This window comes from Hevea brasiliensis, chromosome 6 (genome assembly GCF_030052815.1).
Source record: "Hevea brasiliensis isolate MT/VB/25A 57/8 chromosome 6, ASM3005281v1, whole genome shotgun sequence".
Taxonomy (NCBI): Eukaryota; Viridiplantae; Streptophyta; class Magnoliopsida; order Malpighiales; family Euphorbiaceae; genus Hevea; species Hevea brasiliensis.
Window position 1 is genome coordinate 105,184,461 of NC_079498.1, and position 19,268 is coordinate 105,203,728.

General features: G+C 29.4%; 1 protein-coding gene, 1 long non-coding RNA gene and 1 pseudogene across 2 annotated transcripts; all 3 read right to left on the reverse strand.

Moving 5' to 3' along the window:
* Positions 1-195: 195 nt before the first annotated feature.
* LOC110645729 (uncharacterized) lies at positions 196-5,293 on the reverse strand. The gene is made up of 3 exons (XR_002493039.2): positions 4,900-5,293; positions 1,804-2,817; positions 196-1,292 (listed from the first exon to the last, which is right to left on the reverse strand). It is a non-coding gene; the product is annotated as an uncharacterized LOC110645729 (long non-coding RNA).
* A 3,553-nt stretch (positions 5,294-8,846) lies between these two features.
* Positions 8,847-9,680, reverse strand: LOC110645717 (stem 31 kDa glycoprotein-like; annotated as a pseudogene).
* Positions 9,681-14,786: 5,106 nt separating this feature from the next.
* LOC110645742 (stem 28 kDa glycoprotein) lies at positions 14,787-16,105 on the reverse strand. Its single transcript, XM_021798985.2, has 3 exons — positions 15,659-16,105; positions 15,148-15,357; positions 14,787-15,058 (listed from the first exon to the last, which is right to left on the reverse strand). Exons 1-3 carry the CDS (start codon positions 16,054-16,056, stop codon positions 14,881-14,883), a joined length of 786 nt encoding a protein of 261 aa, XP_021654677.1. The 5' UTR covers positions 16,057-16,105; the 3' UTR covers positions 14,787-14,880.
* Positions 16,106-19,268: the final 3,163 nt, after the last annotated feature.

A 19,268-nucleotide genomic window follows, 5' to 3' on the forward strand; every position in this document is an offset into this window, starting at 1 on the left:
TAACGAAATTAATTATTTAATTTTTATATTTTAAAAGCATATTAATTAAATATTATTATTCTGCTATTTAATTTAAATTAAAATTTCTATTAATCAAAACTAAATTTTTTAAGACTATGAAATATAAAATGGTATTTCTAAAGTACAGAAATGGAACGAGAAAATTAACGAATAAACAGCATAAAATTAAATAAAAAGAAACTCGAAAACGTGTGAATCATTATTCGTTGAAGAAGAAAAAGAAAGGAAATACCCTAAAGATTGAGCATGCAATAGCCAACCGACCAAAAATGACGAGAATTTCCAAAGAAGAGTGAAAGCGAAAGGAGACACAACAAAGGGTCAAGCAGGGAAGTAGCAGTCCAGTTTCCTTCTAGTTTCCAGATTCTCCAACCAAAACCAAACCCATTGCACCTCCTGCTATTATAAATATAATAAATCTTGCTTAACATTTCATACCCAAGAAACAGCACTTCAAGTTCCTTCTCAGTTAGGGTTGTGCAAACACCAAAACTAGGGGAGAAGCAGCAATTTAAACAATCATGGGTGACAACAAGAAGCAGAAGAAGGCTTTCCCTGTTCTTAAGTTATTCAAGCCGCGGAAACCTTGCAGAGAAGAAGATGGTTCTAGCCATGGTATGCGGTCTGGGAAGGTGCGGCCTAGCGATGAAGATGACAGTCCATGGCCTGCTGATCCTCGCATAAATGATAAAGCTTCGGCTTTTATTGACCGTATCAAGGCAACCCACTTCTTAGAATCCTGATGCAATAATTTTTAGGCTAGTAAGCCCTTTCATGCTTGTGTAACCTGTATGTGCTATAGTCATAATTCCGTTTCAATTTGTTGCCAGTAACCTGCATATTGAAGTATTATAGGAACTTGTTGATTGCCTATTTTTTTCATATGAATTCTCTCTCTTCAAGACTGATTACTACTTTCATATAAAGCTCAATTTTATTTGAAGCTTTCAATTTCTGTTACTGGGCTATAGTGAAGAATTCTTATGCATATTACCATTTCCAAATTTGCTCGACCATGACAGAATATGCAACTGCATTCTTGTTGCTAAGTATTTTCTACCATGAAAAAGGAAAATGATGAGACTTACATTAGGTAACTGTTAAAAGATAAAAAGGCCCTTGCACATGTAGTGTTACCACCATGAATAATAGCTAGTTGAGAATTGATATCTACCACTGAAAATCATTTCCATATTCATAGTACTCGCACCATACTGTCAGCTGAATGCCAGGGAAACATTCTTTGAAGGCCACCTATTATACAGGTTCGTCTGCAAGATGAGAAAAATATAAGCATCTGCTGAAGAGATCCAAAAGTTCACTTATTCCAAAACAGGCAAAACTGTACTCAAGTTTGAAAAAATTTCAAGACAGCAGATCAATTGAAGGTTCATACCATCGGCGCCATCATCTTTGCTATAATCATCATCATCATCATCAAAATCAATGTTCTGCAAGATTAAAAAGGAGTTGGTTAAAACTTGCCGCAATATAAATAAGTTTTAAAATTCAATTTCTCATGAACATAACTTAGGAACACATAGAGGTATAAAATGTCGCACATAAAAGAAAACAGCCTCCAATCATCATCTAACTTTTTTTTGTTCAAGGACAGAATATAATTTATTAGAACATACTCATTGGACAATTTTGCATTTAAATGATAAAATAATCAAATAAATAATTATCCATGGAGAGGAACGAAATAATACATTCAACTATAGAATCTAATTTCTGCCTCCGCCATTGATCATAGCATCCTACGTTTTTTGAGTGTTATACCTGATTACAGTCATCATCACTGAAATCTTCCTCAGCTTTATCTACTTCTTCATCTTCATCTTCTTTCTTTTCCTTTTCACCTTTTTCCTCTTGTCCCTGGAGATATCAGATAACCACACAAAGAATCTGTTGGAACTAAGTTCACAAGGCAGACATAATAAAAGGCCCCAGACTTTGAAGTCCAATGCCAAAAGAAAAAAAGAATCAACATTAGGGTCCATAAGATGCTATAATAAGTTTTTACTAAGATTTATAAATCTACAAACTTTTTATCTTATACTTATGTTCAAGCTTCTCAAACAGATCGAACTTTTTCTGGTCTACAATACACAATCCAAATAGATTTAATTAATATTGAAAAACTTCATGTTGCAAGACAGTTGCAAAGAAACAGAGCATGGGCACTTTATAGAACATATCACATATGATCATTAAAGACGTTGCAAATTTCAAACCAGCTATTCAAACTAAGTAAAAGCACAGGCAAGCAATTGGAATAAAAATATGAATACGCGTAGCATAGAATTAATCAACATCAATAAAGCACAGAAACTTGTTCATGTCATTTATTATGATGCTTATATGGACAAAAATAAATCCAAAAGGACAATGTCAAGATAGACCTTGAATTTTTTAAAAAGGCATTATCAAAATGACAACATTCAGAAACAACTAAATCTATGGAAATTAAGAACATGCCATGCCATCTATTCAGACCTAAATCTGGGTTCCATTGAACTTTTTTGGGATTTGGCTGCTCTTTCTTTGCACCTGAGCCATTATTGCACCATCAGAACAGTATCCAAGAAAACCATTTAAAACTAAAGTATTAAAAAAAGAGATTGAGAGAGAGAGAGAACACAGAAGCAAAAGATATACTAAGAAAACCTTGAACAAGTTCTTCAGGAAAATGCATAGATGCGAGGAATAGAAAATTGTTTAGTTCATCACGTTTTGATGTGGTCTTTGACTTTCCCCAATCAGAAAACCTTTCTATGTCCATGCTCTGGCTCTCTGATGTTATGGTCAGTGAAAAGGCAAATAAGGAAAAAAAATAATATGAGAGCCATCTATATATCTTGCGACAATGTTAAGAGAAGCAGAACAAACTCATACAGCAAGATGGAAAAGACAAAAATGAACTGGCAAAAATTTATAAATCTGAATACACCATTGGCAATTCAATCTAACAAGAGTAATCAAGAGGCAGCATGAAAAACAGGTAATTTCACTGACTCACTGCTGGGATTTGCAACAACTATCTTGTAAGAACTAAGAAACACGACAGCAGTTAAGATTTAAATTTATGGCATGGAAGCTAGTATTACTAAAAGGATTTTCTTCAGTTCTCTACAAACATTTAGCCATGACTGGGTTTGGAAACAAATTTCTCAATGCAGCTGTCTCAAATGACATTTCCTTTTTGTCCCCAGGAATAGCAAAGGTGAGCACATTGCAATTGAATGCTGCAGAAAATGGGTAACAAGAGAGTGGATGTACAAAGCCAAAGATGTAGAGAACAAATGGAACTCCAAAGCCTGTAACCATCCTCTAGTTTTAATTTCGTAATACCACTCATTTGAAGCACCAAACATATACTAAATTGTAGTGGACTATTCTGAGGCAGAAAATATCACAACCAATCTAGAGGAACTAATATATATTCTGGCAATCCACATGATGTGTTCAAGTGCTGGAACATTAAACTCCATCTTCTTTTCTCACATTTATATATCTATTTCATTCACATATGATGATTGAAAATAACATCAAGGATAGAGAATAATCACCTGTCAATGAAGCCATAATTGTATCATGAATTTCAACTTATTAAAAGCCATATCCTCAAGTGAAGTAGGAAATTTTATCTCCTTTTTTTCATTAATCTATTTATTTGGGAAATAAAACATGAAGAATAAAACTCGAAAGTTCCAAACCCACTTTTTGAAACAGTCCCTTCAAGATAATAAGCAGAGCTCTTCCAAAAATTTTGTAACTTTGCATTCCCAACGACTAAGGCCCTTTTCTCCTTCACAGCTTTGTGATCCGGTAATTCACTTTCCAAAAATTTGCACAGGGAAATTTTCACATAGAAAACAACTCAAAATAAGAGTCCGCAATCTCATGTTACAGAATTATACTTTGCACACAAAACCTCTTCATCAAAATGAACAAAAACAACATTTTTGCATCAATACCACCATGTTCTAGATCAATTATCTTAATGGCAACTATGGAAACATAAGGACAAAAATGATGTGCTCAAAGTAGATAATATAAAAAGTATAAATTATTCAAGAAGGATATCGTACATTTTATTTCCATTCAACAACAATACATCAACCACCACAAACTTTAAGAACAACCTGAATTTCCCCCAATAATGTATTTATGTTTGTTATTTTTATGTGTCTTGAATTTTGAATATATTTTCATGAATCCGAATTATGATCCAACGTGAAAGTTTCATGCTGCGACCCGATTAGGATAAAAAGTGAGATTTGTAGTATATCAGTATAAATATTATAATATTCTACTTTTTATGGAGTTGTAAGATATTCGAGAAATACAATGAGGTTAAGGTTTGAGAGTTCTGAATGATTATATCTTAGTGAAACTTTTTCTGTTATTTTACCTGTGGACGTAGATCTTACTATAGAACCACGTTATCCTGTATTATTTTTCTTCTCTTTTTTATACTGTGTGTGATTGTATGACTAGTGTATGTGCTTTAGATTTGTGTACTTGCTATAAAAATATTACAGCAAAACTTGAACCCTAATAATTCCACTCCAGTTTGTCTAGAACCTCCTAATCGAATTTAACACTAAACACGAATAAATATATTCAAAGTTCAAAAGTGGACAAATTCCAAATCAACCCAAAAAATACTTTATCAAAATAATAACTCAAACAAACTAACTAAAATACTAAAATCAAATCTAAATTTAGATTGCCAGTTATAATGATAAGAACAAAATTCAGCGCTGAAGCAGTGATCTTTTAAAGAGTATATGCAATAAAAGAACTAGTCAAGAATAATATATTTTTTTTCTTTTTTTTTTTTTTCCCAAAGCAATACAAGAATTGACTCACAGAAACTCCACAAAAGGCTGTTGCTTTATATAGCCGAACCCTCCTCCTCCAAATCCCCCTAGCCCTCGACCTCGACCTTTACCTCGCCAAGACATCTACAAAACATAGACAAACGCACAGCCAGTAAAGAAAATTTCTATTTTCTTTAAAATTCCTTGACATTAGATTAAAAGGAAACTGGGAAGCTAGAGTTTCAGTTTCTTTTCTGGTTGCATGCTAATCTAAAACAAATAGTTTCACTTGTAGAGATTTTCTTTGCTTTCTTTCGCTCTCTTCTCTGCCATAAGCACTGCTCGCCCAACTGTGAAGAAGTATTTGCGGGTTTTCTTAGTCAAGCTTGTATAAGAGAGCTTTCATTGTCGGACTAAAATGGGATCGGACCAAAGCTTGTAGAAACTCAGTCCATAGCTGTTTAAATAATATCATATTCTACAAAGAGGCCTATTGAGCCTCCAATTATCCTCTTTGCAGTCAATTGTACTAATTATCATAAAATTTGGTGAGAAATTATTCAATATATTCAATGCACATATATATTCATTAATAATCTTTGGTAAATAGTTGGGGAAGTCTTTAAAAAGTGGAAACATTTATTAATTGCATAGATTGCATTTTATTTTATTAATTGATAGCCACAGGTTGTAGCAGAGACAACAGCAAGTTCATATGAAATTTTAGCTGAGGAAGTACATTGGATCTGGTGATTTGAAGGTGCGGTTGCCTGTATTAGTCCCTGAGATATCGCTCCACTGATCACCAATGCATGCAAGGATTCTTTACCCCCACAATTCACCAGTTCTGCCTTTTGACTTGATTTGGAGTAAAGTGCTGGGGGTTCCTGAATTATAACTTGACTTCCCGAACCCAATAAATCTCAAGAACATAATATGGAGATATAGGTTGGATTTTTTTTTTTAATCTTTTCTTTTTAATTATCATCCTTAAATGTATAACATTTGATTCACTAAAATTGTCAGAAAACTAATGAGGTCTTCAAGTTTCAATCTTACCGAAGAATAAGCTTCTCCCAGGAATGAAATCCAACATTCTTGAGATTGGTGATTGTGGCATTTCTTTGGTCTCCATCTCTTCCAGTTAAAAACACGATCTTAAACCCAAGAGACAGCGGATCTCGTAAAGCTTCAGACTCGAATTCAAGGCTGGAGATTTGGCTTGCAGAACCCATTTGTTGAATGCTGTCTCATTGTTGGACTTCTCCCAGATGCAACAAACCCACCCACCATCATCAAGAATCTAAATAGCCATGCAAATTATTAGAGAGACATTAAAGAAAGTATTCAATTTTTACGTACCCCAAATTGACTGCAGCATAGAAAGATACATTAGAGAGCACAGTCTCGTCTATGTCAAAAACCCATATATCCTTACCGTCTCCTGTTAGATTGACTCTCGTCGCATAAAGATAAGCCTCATGGATAACAACATCAAAGTCGTCTCTGTACTGCTGGCCTAAAATATAGTGCCCAAAGTAGTCTTGGGACTATTGTCCATCCCAAAATGTTATTAACTTCTAGAAACAGCCTCCAGCTTGCGCAATTTAGACAGGGAATATGGAGTCCGGCAGCACCGAAACGAGGCATGAGAAGGTGAATTTGGTTGGAGACGTTGTATTCAGAGCCGTGGCAAGTTGCTAAAGCTGCTGTATGAGTAGTCGAAAAAAAGCCATGTTTGGTGCATGGTTATTTGTTAGCAGGTGCTAGAATGCTTGCAGCTATGGGATATTTGCTAATGCCTTGAATAGGAACTTCCGTGTCAACAAGACCATAGGTTTGTGTTCTATAACTTGTGTGCCTTGGGCCATGCATAAACAGAAATCAATAGAGATTTTTCTGAATTGAATAGATAGGTTTTAATAAATACATCTCAATGGACCAAATCATTCAAAGACCTAGTCCAGAGTTTAAAAAAAAAATTAAAATTAAAAGGGTTCCAAATTACTGAGTGTTATCTTTCTCAAGAAATTGTTTGATTCCCAAAGTAGGTCTAAAAGATATAAGACCTTAGTTGATATAGTTAATGTGATAAACCTTGCAAAATGGTATAAAAGTCATTTAATTTTAATTTTTTTGTAAAGAGTATCTATTACAAAATTTTAGATTGATATGTTCTTTTTTTTTTTTTTATTCACAATCACCCAACTTTAAATCACTCAATTTTAATATTTTTGTTAAAACTCAAAATTCTCTCAATTTCAATTTGAGTAAACCTAAAGTTCTCATTAATTACCCGTAATTGTAAATTTACAAGTTATCACAAATAAAGAAAAATATAGTTCTTTCTTTACATATCTCTAATAATTTCACATTCTCTAATAAAAATTTAATCAATTTCAAATATTTGTACTAATAATAATAATATATTCATGCTAACCACATACTGTAATATCTTAAAAATTTTAAAAATATATAATTTATTAAATTGATTAAAAAAAAATAAATAAGAGTGAGCTCGAGTGACAATTTCATGTTCTTACAAATAAGAAAGCTCTTATTAAATTATTTTAGTCTTCTAAGACCAAATCAAAACGGTCTAAGAAAAATGATGAGATGAAAGAAGCTTCGCACCATAAAGTAAGAAAGCTTCCCATGGGTATTAGAAATTGCGCTAAGTTTCTTGTGATTTTCAAGCTGAAAAAGCTTTGCCCATCATCTAGGTCTAATTCTTATCGACCTTTGCAAAATGGACCTATGAATAATAATGGAGCAACTATTAGAAACATTATTTTCATTTATTATCAAATTTTGAATGAATTATCGAGGAAGAAAGTCGTTTCTTTTTTATAATAATAATGTTTTCTATAAATATGATATTTATACAAATTAATGATTTGTATACACTTATATTGGTAGAATATAACGTAATGCAATATAATTAATTATATAATGTAATTATCATTACATTTATTTATTTGATTACAAAATAAAAATATAAATAGTGTAATATAATGATAATTTTTATTTAAATATTTAATTTATTTATAATGTTAATAATAAGTAGTAATGGTTACAATAATTAGTAGTCAAGTAGTAGTGGTTGCTAAAGGGTCATTGTAATGGCAACAACGGTAATTAGATGATGGTGATAGTAGCAAGGTGAGATAATGGTGATGATAATAGCTAAGTGATAATAGATGTGACAATAACTAAATGGTGATAATTGTGATCAAGTAATGGTGATAACGATGATGATAACAAGATGGTAGTGGTTGTGGTAGTGGTAGTGGTAGTGACAAAATAAAAGTAGTGGTAGTGGTATCAATTATAGCTGAATAATGGTGGTGGTAATAGTATTAATAATAAATTAAAAAAAATCAAAATAAGCAATTATAATTATATCATTTTTGTATACGATAAATTATTATATCATTTTAAGTATAATTTATATAATTGTTATTTCATTAAGTCAAATTTTTTTTATCACTAAATAACGTAATTAAATATGATATATAATATAATCATGATTACATTATAGCTTTAATTATACCACACTAAACATGGCCTTAATTGAGTAAATCTTATTATTAACATAATCGGAAAAAAAAAATTATCATCACCATATATAGATTAGATCATATAAATGAAAAACAAGAATCATACGGTTCCTAAAGAAGGAACAACTTTTGATTACCATAAAAGAGCTTGCATAAGAGAGACCTATTGGGTGTCCTCTTTTCAGTCAAATGGACTTGGCTTGAATTTTTATTTTATGATTTTTCAATATCCTTCCTCAATTTCTTACCATTTTCCTCTCATAACTGAATTGAAATATCAAAGGATTCAAGTCAATTTGACATTTTAGTGTTACGATTAAAATTTGATTGCCTTGTTATAATACTTGGTAAATAGTTGGGGAAATAATTTGGAAGTAGAAACATATATTTATTAATCGCATAGATTGCATTTTTATTATATTAATTGATAGCCACAGCTTGTGGTAGAGACAGCGGCAAGTTCATATGAAATTCTAGCTGACGAAATGCATTGGGTCGGGTAATTTGAAGGTGCGTTTGCCTGTATTAGTCCCCAAGATATCGCTCCATTGATCACCAATGCTTGCAAGGATTCTGTACCCTCTATTCTCCAGCTCTGCCCTTACACTTGATTTGCAGTAAACTGCTGTGGTTCGTGAATAACTTGAATTCCTGCACCCAATAAATCTCATTAATTATCATTCTTAAATGTATAATAATGAACTTTGATTCACTAAAATTGTCTCAAAGATTATGAGATCTTCGAGTTCAAATCTTACTTGAGAATAAGCTTCTCCCAGGTATCAAATCCAACGTTCTTGGGATTGGTGATTGTGGCATTTCTTTGGTTTCTTTTCTTCCCTTTATAAACACAATGTTAAACCCAAGAGACAGCAGATCCTCGTAAAGCTTCAGAGACGGCAAGGCTGGAGCTGCGGCTTCCAGAACCCACTCGTTGAACGCTGTGGAATTGTAGGGCTCCTTCATGATGCAACAAATCCACACCAACATCATCATCAAGAATCTAAATATATAGCGAAGCAAAATCACTAGACAGACATTAAAGAAAGTATTAATTATTTACGTACCCAAAATTGATAGCAGCATAGTAAGGTAAATTACACAGCACGGCCTCGTCAATGTCAAAAACTCATACATCCTTACCTTCTCCTGTCAGATTGAGGCTCGTCGTAGAAAGATAAGCCTCCTGGATAACAGCTTCGAAGTCGTCCCTGTACTGCTGGAATAACATGTAGTGCCCAACCTGCAGTCCTCTGGGACTGATATCCATCCTACAATGTTATTAGTTTCTATACCCAGCCTCCAACTTAAGCAATTTAGACCGGAAAAGTGGCGGCCGGCCGCGCCGGAACGGGGCATAAGAAGGTGAATTTGGTTGGGAACTCTGTGTTCAGAGCAGTGGCAAATTGCTAAAGCTGCTGCAATAACAAAGAAAGAGTCGAAAAAAAGCCATGGTTGGTACGTACATATTAGTGGGTAGAGAAGAAAGTACTTCGCAGCTATGGGATATTTGCTAGGACCTTTCTTGTCAGTAAGACCTTAGGTTTGTGTTCTATTTACTTGGGTGCCTTGGGCCATGCACAACCATAAATCAGTAGAAATTTTACTCAATTGAATAGACAAGGTTTTAAGAAATAGGTGGGTATATTATATTAAATATTTATATTTAAATACGAGTTATGTAATTTTATATAAATTTTAATATAGATATTTAATTTAATAATTATTAATTTTATTCTCATATAAAATATACCACAATCGACTAAATCATTTAAAGTCGACTTCAAAGAAAAAAAAAAAAAAATAAAAATCCAAATTTATTAATTGGTTAAATAAATAAATATCCTAGATAATATATAATATATAGTTTTGTTTTTTTTATTTTGTGATACTATGTGGAGGTTGTCCTTCATTGTGTCATGCCTTGAAAAAAAAGAAGGTTTTTTTTTTTTTTTTTTTTTTTAAATTAAAAAAAAAAAAGCTCATGGTTGTGGTTGGTTATTTTTTTTTAGTTCAATAAATTAATTTATTATACCAAATCTTATAAAAATAAGTTTATCGCTAAACTGGTGATAGATTTCAATATATAAAGATTGTGGAAATCTTGAATCCATTAACTCACATATGTAACATAAGGGATAGTCAAATCAGGTTGGATGTATCAACACCAAATGCCTACCACCATGACACTGAGCTCAATAGTGAAAGGTGGTCCTTCTTAATGTTTTTTTGTCAAAAACCACATAAAATCAGTTATTTTTCATTAATTATGGAGCTGAAATATTGATAACTAGCTAAATGCTTGTACAAAAGTTTGATAAAAATTTATTTTTAATATTTAATTTAAATTTTAATATTTCACTTTTTATTAAAATTATTTTTAATATTTTTTATATAATTTGATAATTAAAATTTATAGCATGAATAATTCTCTCATTTAAATAATTTATTTTTAATATTTAAATATTTAATTTAAATTTTTCCATAAAATTACGTTTTTTACCACTTTTTATAGTATGTGAAAAAAGAAATTAGTTAACATATATAATTAAAATATATCATTACTCATAAAAATGAAAAAATAAAAATATTTAAAGAAATATAAAACTGCCATCATAATAATTTGTAGAAAACATTAATATAATAATATTTAAAGAAAAAAAAATAAAATTCATAAAGCTCTTTTTAAGAAGCATCATATGGCAGCTCTTAATGAAAGCTTAGCCTGATTTATATATAAAATAGATATATATGTATTTTATTTTTTGTAAATATAATATTAATTATTTTATTAATTTTAAGATATATTTTTACCGATCATAATAATTAATAAATCCTAAAATTTTAATTTCAATTGCATTTAATTATCTCATTTTAAATTAAATTAATAATCCCTTCAAAATTAGTTCAATAAAATATGATTAAAAAAATGCATGATAAAAATATATGCATATTATGAGATGTATGAATATTAAAAAAAAAACATTATTGTTATTTTTATAAACTAAAAAATAATACAATAAATTTTTAAATAATAAATTTGATTATGAAGACTTTGAGATTTTACATTCAATTGTTAAAAAAATAATCATTTAATTATGAAAATTGAGATAACAGTGACAATAATAAAAAAAATTAAAAGAAAAATAAAAAGAGAATTAAATAAAAAAATATTAATTATTTAGCATAAACAATAATAACTACTATAATTATAAAACATGATAATTTCAATATAGTAAGTGACACGTGGCAACAATAATAGAAAATCTATTCACTTGGTAACATTCAGAGAAAAGTTGCATACTTTAGATAGATAGATTTAATATATTACGTTTTTTATTCAATAAAAGTTTAATATTTTAAATAATAATTAATAAATGATACAATAAAAAATAATTATATTATTTTTACTATGAAAATAAATAATTTAAAAATAATTATATAAAAAAAATATAAACTCAATATCTTTACATTTCTTACAATTTAAAAATAGAGTTTTATATAATTTATCAAACAAAAGAATAATGAAGATACTCTAAACTATGAAATCCCGAGTTCATATTTTAGTGAATGTTATAAATATAATTTTTTTAATAAAAGGGATTTTTATATAATTTTTTTAATAAAAGGGATTTTTTTTTACTTACGCGTAAGTTAAATAAAAAATATAAAAATAATAAAAAAAATTATAATTACTCCTGATGAAATGCTATTTAACATTACCAACAATTAAAATATAAGTCATGACTCCTTTAATGTCTCAATTATGAAGAATATAATTCTTGTATTGAGTCATTTATTACTTGTATAAATTTACACATAAAAGTAAAAGGGGATATAATATAATAAATCGAAATTAAATAAAAAGGAAAAGAAAGTGTCTTAAACATGGGTATATAAATTAAATATTATATAAATTATACTAAGATTACTTAACTTTATTAGAAATAGTAAAAAAATAAATTTCATATTATAGTTAATTCTAATTTTTAAATATATAATCAGACAAAAAAAAATATGAATGTCCAAATAAATGGAATGTATGAATATTTTTTAAAGCAAGGCATATAAGGTAATAAAAATGTAAGATATCAAAACTTTTCCAATTTAGTTTGATTCTTGTGGATGGAGACGATACTTATTAGAGGCACTTCACTCCTTACTTTCTGTTTGGATTGAGTGTAGCATGATTTATTAATATATGATATTATATCATATTGTATTGTATGGTATGATTTTTATTGTTAATATGTTTAGAAATATAGTATAGTACAGAATAGTTTAATAATCTGTTCTGATTTAGTTAATGGTATAATATGGTAAAATAAATATAAAAATTATTAAAATACCCTTTATTAATGTTTTAAACAAATAAATAATTTAAAAATATTTATTTAAATAAAATATTAATTTATAAATAATATTACACTAATAATAATAATTAAAGACACATTTTATTTTTCTTAATTAATCACTAAATATGCCATCTAAATATATAACATTGAAGCAATATAATTAGAATTTTATATATTATGTAAGAATACAATGAGAAAATAAAAATTCTAAATCATGACAAACCATCAATTTGGTGGTTTAAAAAGCTATGGTAAACCTCAAATCATTATTTAGAAATAATTTTCAAATATATAGAGTAACTATACCATATAATATGAATAAATTAATCATAATCTATTAGACTGAGATATCTATGCAATATATAAAAAAGTAAGATTTTTAAAGAGTTTGAAACATTCAAAAATATTATTTTTGCTAAAAAAATATTCTTTCAAATAAATTCATTATTTCAAAAATTTATATCTTATCTCTAAAAACTTACTTCCAAACTTATGGGGATAAATTTTAGACTATATTGGGAGTTTTGCATGCTTCTAGTAATCTAAGTAGAAGTGAATTTCTCCATTTTCATCTTAATATAGAATTTGTATTCATTAGCCCAACTGTAAGGTTTTGGCCCAATTTAGAATCAATGAGAAAATGGACTGTGTTCAGTAGCAAGTCCACTTCTCCTCTAGTAATCGGAGGGGTCCAATTTATTTAGAATATCTTTTAAAAGTCTAAAAGCATAAAGGTCCAATGAATTTATTTCAGTTTTGTCAACGACAATTCTTTTCATTGCTTTTGTTTTTTTTTTCGTTTTTTTGAACTTTATCAAAATCTGTGTTGTTTGCTAATGTCTCAATTTTTTTAGTTTTTATTTTTCAATAATATTTTTGCTTTTTATGGCCATCATCATTTGTTTGAAAATTAAAATTTAATAAATTTTTTTTTAATTTATTTTTTTATTAATTTTTATATTAAAAAATAATTATATTTAATTTAATTATTTTTAAAGAAATAATAATTAATTATAAATTGTGTGAGAATTCAATTAAATTTTTTTATAAATAATTTATTAAAAAAAGTCTTTGACTCTATTTATTTTGTACAAATTTTTTAGTATTTTATAATATTTGAGGCACTCAATAAATGGGTTAATAAAAAATATTTCCCTATTAAAAAAATTAATTTCTTTTTACGGAAAAGAAATTATTTTTTTATACTTTAATAATTTTATTAAAATGTGAAAACATTTATACTTCTTACTCCTTCCATTTCTCACTCATTTGGTTGCCTAGAAAAGGAGGAGTACATACGTTTTTCTCCTCTTTTCAAAGCAACCGATCTAACTTACACACGCATGATATAAACACATATCATTAAATTAATATTATAACTAAACAATAAAAAATATTTTCATAAAAAATAATTTTATAAAAATAAAAAATAATTTTTATAAAAATATTTTTCATATATAATTTATTTTCTTTAAAATAAATGGAACTTTAACAATTTTTTTAAAAAGTACAATATAATTATAAAAATATGAATGCCTAGCAAATAAAAGAAAAACAAAGAATGTATGAATTTTTTTTATAAGAAAAATAAAAATTTAAATTAACCTGTTAAGTGAATGATATGTCTTACCAAGTGACACTAAATAATGTGTTGATGCTCACTGCGTAGTCATTCCTTAATTTTTTTTTTATCACGGCTGGTCTCAGGAACATCTTGGATTCATTGTTGAATATTGACCCCTCACTCTCACTTCCCTTACAATTAATGCTTTTCTCATATTATTCTTGCTCTTTTAGAATGAAAGTATGTATAATCCATACAAAATTAATTAAATAAATTTCTTTGTAAATATATTTATTAAATATAATAAAAATAATATATAATAATTAAATAAAACTTAGTGAATATATTTAATAATATTATAAAATTAAGTCTGCCCATGCGGTTCAAAATTTTATTAAAACGGGAACTCAACAATTCTTATTGGAAATTATATCAAAGTCGAATTTAACACCCAAAATTGAGTCAATTTTTGAGTACAAGTAACATTGAAAATTTGTTGGAAATAGGTTGGTGGGGGAATGATATCCAACTGCATAAACTAAAATTAATAATTAACTAATGTAGTACATTGGATCGGGTAACTTGAATGTTCGATTTCCTGTATTAGTCCCCAAGAGATCACTCCATTGATCACCTATGTTTCCAACGATTCTGTATCCACTGCTCACAAGCTTTGCCCTTTCACTTGATTTGTAGAAAGCTGCTGTTTTTCCTGAATAAGACGATGCCCTGAATTACAGAATCAAATTAAATCATATATGTGTATATGATCCTGAATTAATTTTTGTAGAAGTTGATTAAAGTAGATATTTAATTACTTGAGTACAAGCTTCAGCCATGAACGGTAACCCGCCTTCTTCAGATTGTTGGTTGTGACAGTTCTCTGGTCTTCAGTTCTTCCTGTTATGAAGACTATTTTGATTCCAAGAGATTGTAGTTTCCTGTAAAGATTCAGAGACTCTGGCAACGCTGGAGCTTTGCCTTCCAGAACCCATTTGTTGAACAATGTGGCGTTGTACGGGTCAGCCCTGAAATCGTCTCATCATCATCATTAAATCATATATCTAAATAGTAGATTAACCAGAAGGATTAATCATTCAGACATAAAGATATATATGGTTATTAAATCATTTTTCTTATTCTCTCTATATTTAGTCTCTATTTATCAGTAAGGTTTTAGGCTCAAAACTACCCTTTGAAAAAAAACAGTTTGCGAAAAGACAAGATTGTTAATATGATGACGAGTGCACAGATGCAGGTTTATATAATTAATAGCATAATTAAAATGAATTACATGGCTATCAAATAAATAATAAATAAAATACGTACCCAAATCCATGCTCAGCATAGTAAGGTAAGTTTGAAAGTGCAGTCTCGTCAATGTCAAAGACCCATATATCTTTGCCGTCTCCGTCCGGCTTGAGGCTTTGAGCATAGAGAAAAGCCTCGTCGGTAATGGCTTTAGAATCCGCCCTGTATTGTTGGCCTAACATGTAGTGCCCTACATACCCTTCACATTCCGCAGGAACTGTTTTCCATCCAATAATATTGTTAGTTTCCACACCAAGTCGCCAACTTAGGCAAGTTACGCCGGGAACATGGCTGCCGGCCGCCCCGGATTGCGGGCGAAGAAGGTGGATTTGGCGAGGGATGCTGAATTCTGAGCCATAGGATTGAGAAGTCACTGTAATTGCTGCAAGGAACAGTAGGAGTAGCAACGATGCCATGATAATTTGGAGGAATAATAATTTAGATGATGAAATGCAAATATTTCATCCTTTAAATAGGGTCCTTCTTCTTATATGACCATAGATTTGTGCTCAAATTACATGCATGTCTTGGTTATGGTGGACCACATCATTTTATATATATATATATATATATACACATTTGTGTGCGCAAATTTTCTTTTTTTAATAAATTCAAAGCAATAATATGCATATCAATCAAGAGATGCCATTGGATACCATTTGTTTTAATAATACTTGATTTTGACATTTGCTTTTACTTGCTTTTTTTTTTGCTCTTCTGATGATCCGTCTTTATGTAAATATAATCAAAAAAATTAATTATGCTACTAATTGAAGTTGATATGAATAGTAAAAAATTCTATTTCCCTTAAATAAGCTAACGCCTAAATTCTTAAATTGCTATTTTTTTTAAAGAAATAAAGTAGCAAAAGCTCAAAAACAAAAACTAAGAAACAGAAGTTCTAGATTGAGTAACCCCATAACTATCATGTAAAAGCCATGCTTGAAGATCAGCAGGCATCTTGTCCAGAAAATGAGCTCCCAGGGGGAAACGAAGTCGCGAAACTAGCCATCCAATCTGCAGCAAAATTCGCTTTCCGAAACACAAGCAGGAAACTAATCTCCCAAACCCGCACTGGCACTAGCTTGATTCGCTTCACTAAAAAAATTATTACAATATGCAATTTTATAAACTATTATTAAATTCGAAGAGTAAATTATGTATTAATACATTTTATAAATTTTCTTTTATATATATGCATCCGTTTTGCTTGTTTGTTTTCTCTTGATCGAAAGATACTGACTATATAAAGTAAATAGTAGTTTTTGTCATGGTGTTTTCTCTTGACGCTTATACCAATAATATTGGTAGGTGGGTAAAGAAAACAAAAGAAAAATATCAACAATTGCTGAGTGATAACTTGTGATTCACATTCCAATATTGCAATTTATTTTTTATTTCTTGTTCTTTATGGAACAGAAAGAAAACGAGTAAAATAATAAGATATATATATATAGATAAAAAAGTTATTTATTAAGAATTTGTTTGAAATTTTATTTTATGAGGTATTGATTATGAGTTTCAATCAGTGCCATTTATTAAAAAAAGAAAATACCCATCATGGGGTACTGGTATTTATGTTATATTAGGTCAGAAAACAGGCAAAAGCTACCAAGAGAAAAAGAAAAATTGGTAATTGAAGAAACACTGAAAGGAAGCATTTCCAGAAAGTAACGGCTGAAGTTGAAAACGAAGGGAGAAGTGGTGGATAAATGACACCATATTGAATCTCAAATTAAGGATCTAAAGAGTTGACCTATATCACTTGAATTAGCTTCCACACACTTACACTTCCCACAATTTTCTCTCAACCCTTGATAAAGCTAGTTGTGCATTTGTGCTTACGAGTTTTTTTCCTTTTTGTACATCGGAATAGGGCTTCACTAAATCATGTTTTTAAAGAAATCCATGGAAATGAACAGAATAGAGCTTAACTAAATCATGTTTTTAAAGAAGGGCAAAATAATTAATTTTAATTAAAAATTAGATTTAAAATTTTATAATTCTTTAATACTATTGGATTGTTTGTGAATCTTTTTATCTTTGCAATAAGTACATCCATTATAGGTGAATAGATCTGGCAACGGGCCATCTTGTTTAATTCATCTTTTCGTAAAGATCATGAAGATGGAATATTTGCTTTAACCTGCCAAGGGCAGATAGAATACTGTATTATACATGATTGTATCAGTAGTTATTGCTTTCTCCTGAATTTTATTCAGCATATCGATGGCTTCTGTAGTTTTACCAGCACTACACAGACTCTCTAACACTGACAAGCATGCATCCCTGGTAGCTCCACATTTTGCAAAACAATCTGTGAGCTTCACTTGAATGCCCCTATTTGCTTAATTGTCCTCACAAGATATGCGTATATATTGACCTATTCATGTACTTTCTTGATAATTCAATGACCTTAGCTAGCTTATGAAGTTGCCCTTCGGTAGCTAGAAGATTGATCATATGACAATGAATGTGAATTCAATGGGCTGGCAGTCTTTTTCCATAATTTTTGAGAAAAGGGAAATGGTCAACCTTTTGGCCGCTGGCCGCTATCGATTTTACCAATCTTTCCAGTCATTCCGATCATGATTAACGTGTATGCATACTCATCAGGCTCACGATACCTGCTTTTCATGTCTTCATAAACGTTGCAAGCCAGGCCCGCCTGTCAAAATGCTGCAGATCAGATAATTATTAGGATCTTTGATGATGACATGCAGAGTGAAAGTGAGAAACAGTTATCTGCAGAAGTAAATTGCATTCATCAACCTGAGATGCAAAATTTAATTTAATTGTTGAATTAAGCAACTGGGACCTATTAAATAATTAAAAAATAAATTTATCATCACAAATTTCTTTTGAAGAAGTCGACCAACAACTTATTAATAATTTAAGATCAGTCAATCCCATTACCTCCTATTTAAATGAGCTTACATTAAGTGTTAACCTATGTTCAGATCTTAAATTATTAAATTTAATCTTATTAATTTATTAACATTTATTTGAAAAATATTTTATTAAAATTTATTAATAGAGTAAGAAAATTATGAGAATAGAAAGATGTCTTCAAATTTTATATAGTTCATATCAATAAAAAGATAATAAAATAAAGAAATTCTAAGATTCTCCTTGTGTGATTTATGTTCATTCAAAACAATAATTATAAAGCATTCCCAGATGATCATATGCTTACATTCTTATCGTGGACTGCGTGGTATATGAAATGTAACCTTTCGGCTTTATAGGCCTCTTTTGTAAGTAAAAATGCCTAGGGACCCAATTATATATATATATATATATATATATATATATATATATTAAAGTAATAATTAAAGAAAATATTTAAAACACAGAGTATATATAAATAAAATATTAAAATTTTAGAACTAATTAATGTAGTACGAAACCACTAATAAACCAATGATAGGACGTAATTGTAACTTGTCACCTTCAAAAAGCAGTTTTTTTTTTATTATCAGAAAATAAAAATTCAATAAACTGGTTAATTAAGTACTGAAAACTCTGGCCATTTTAAGGATTAGTCATGATTATATAATCCAATGAATCATAAACGAAATGTTACACTTATTAAAAAAAAAATTGTTTTTTAATTTATATAAAAATA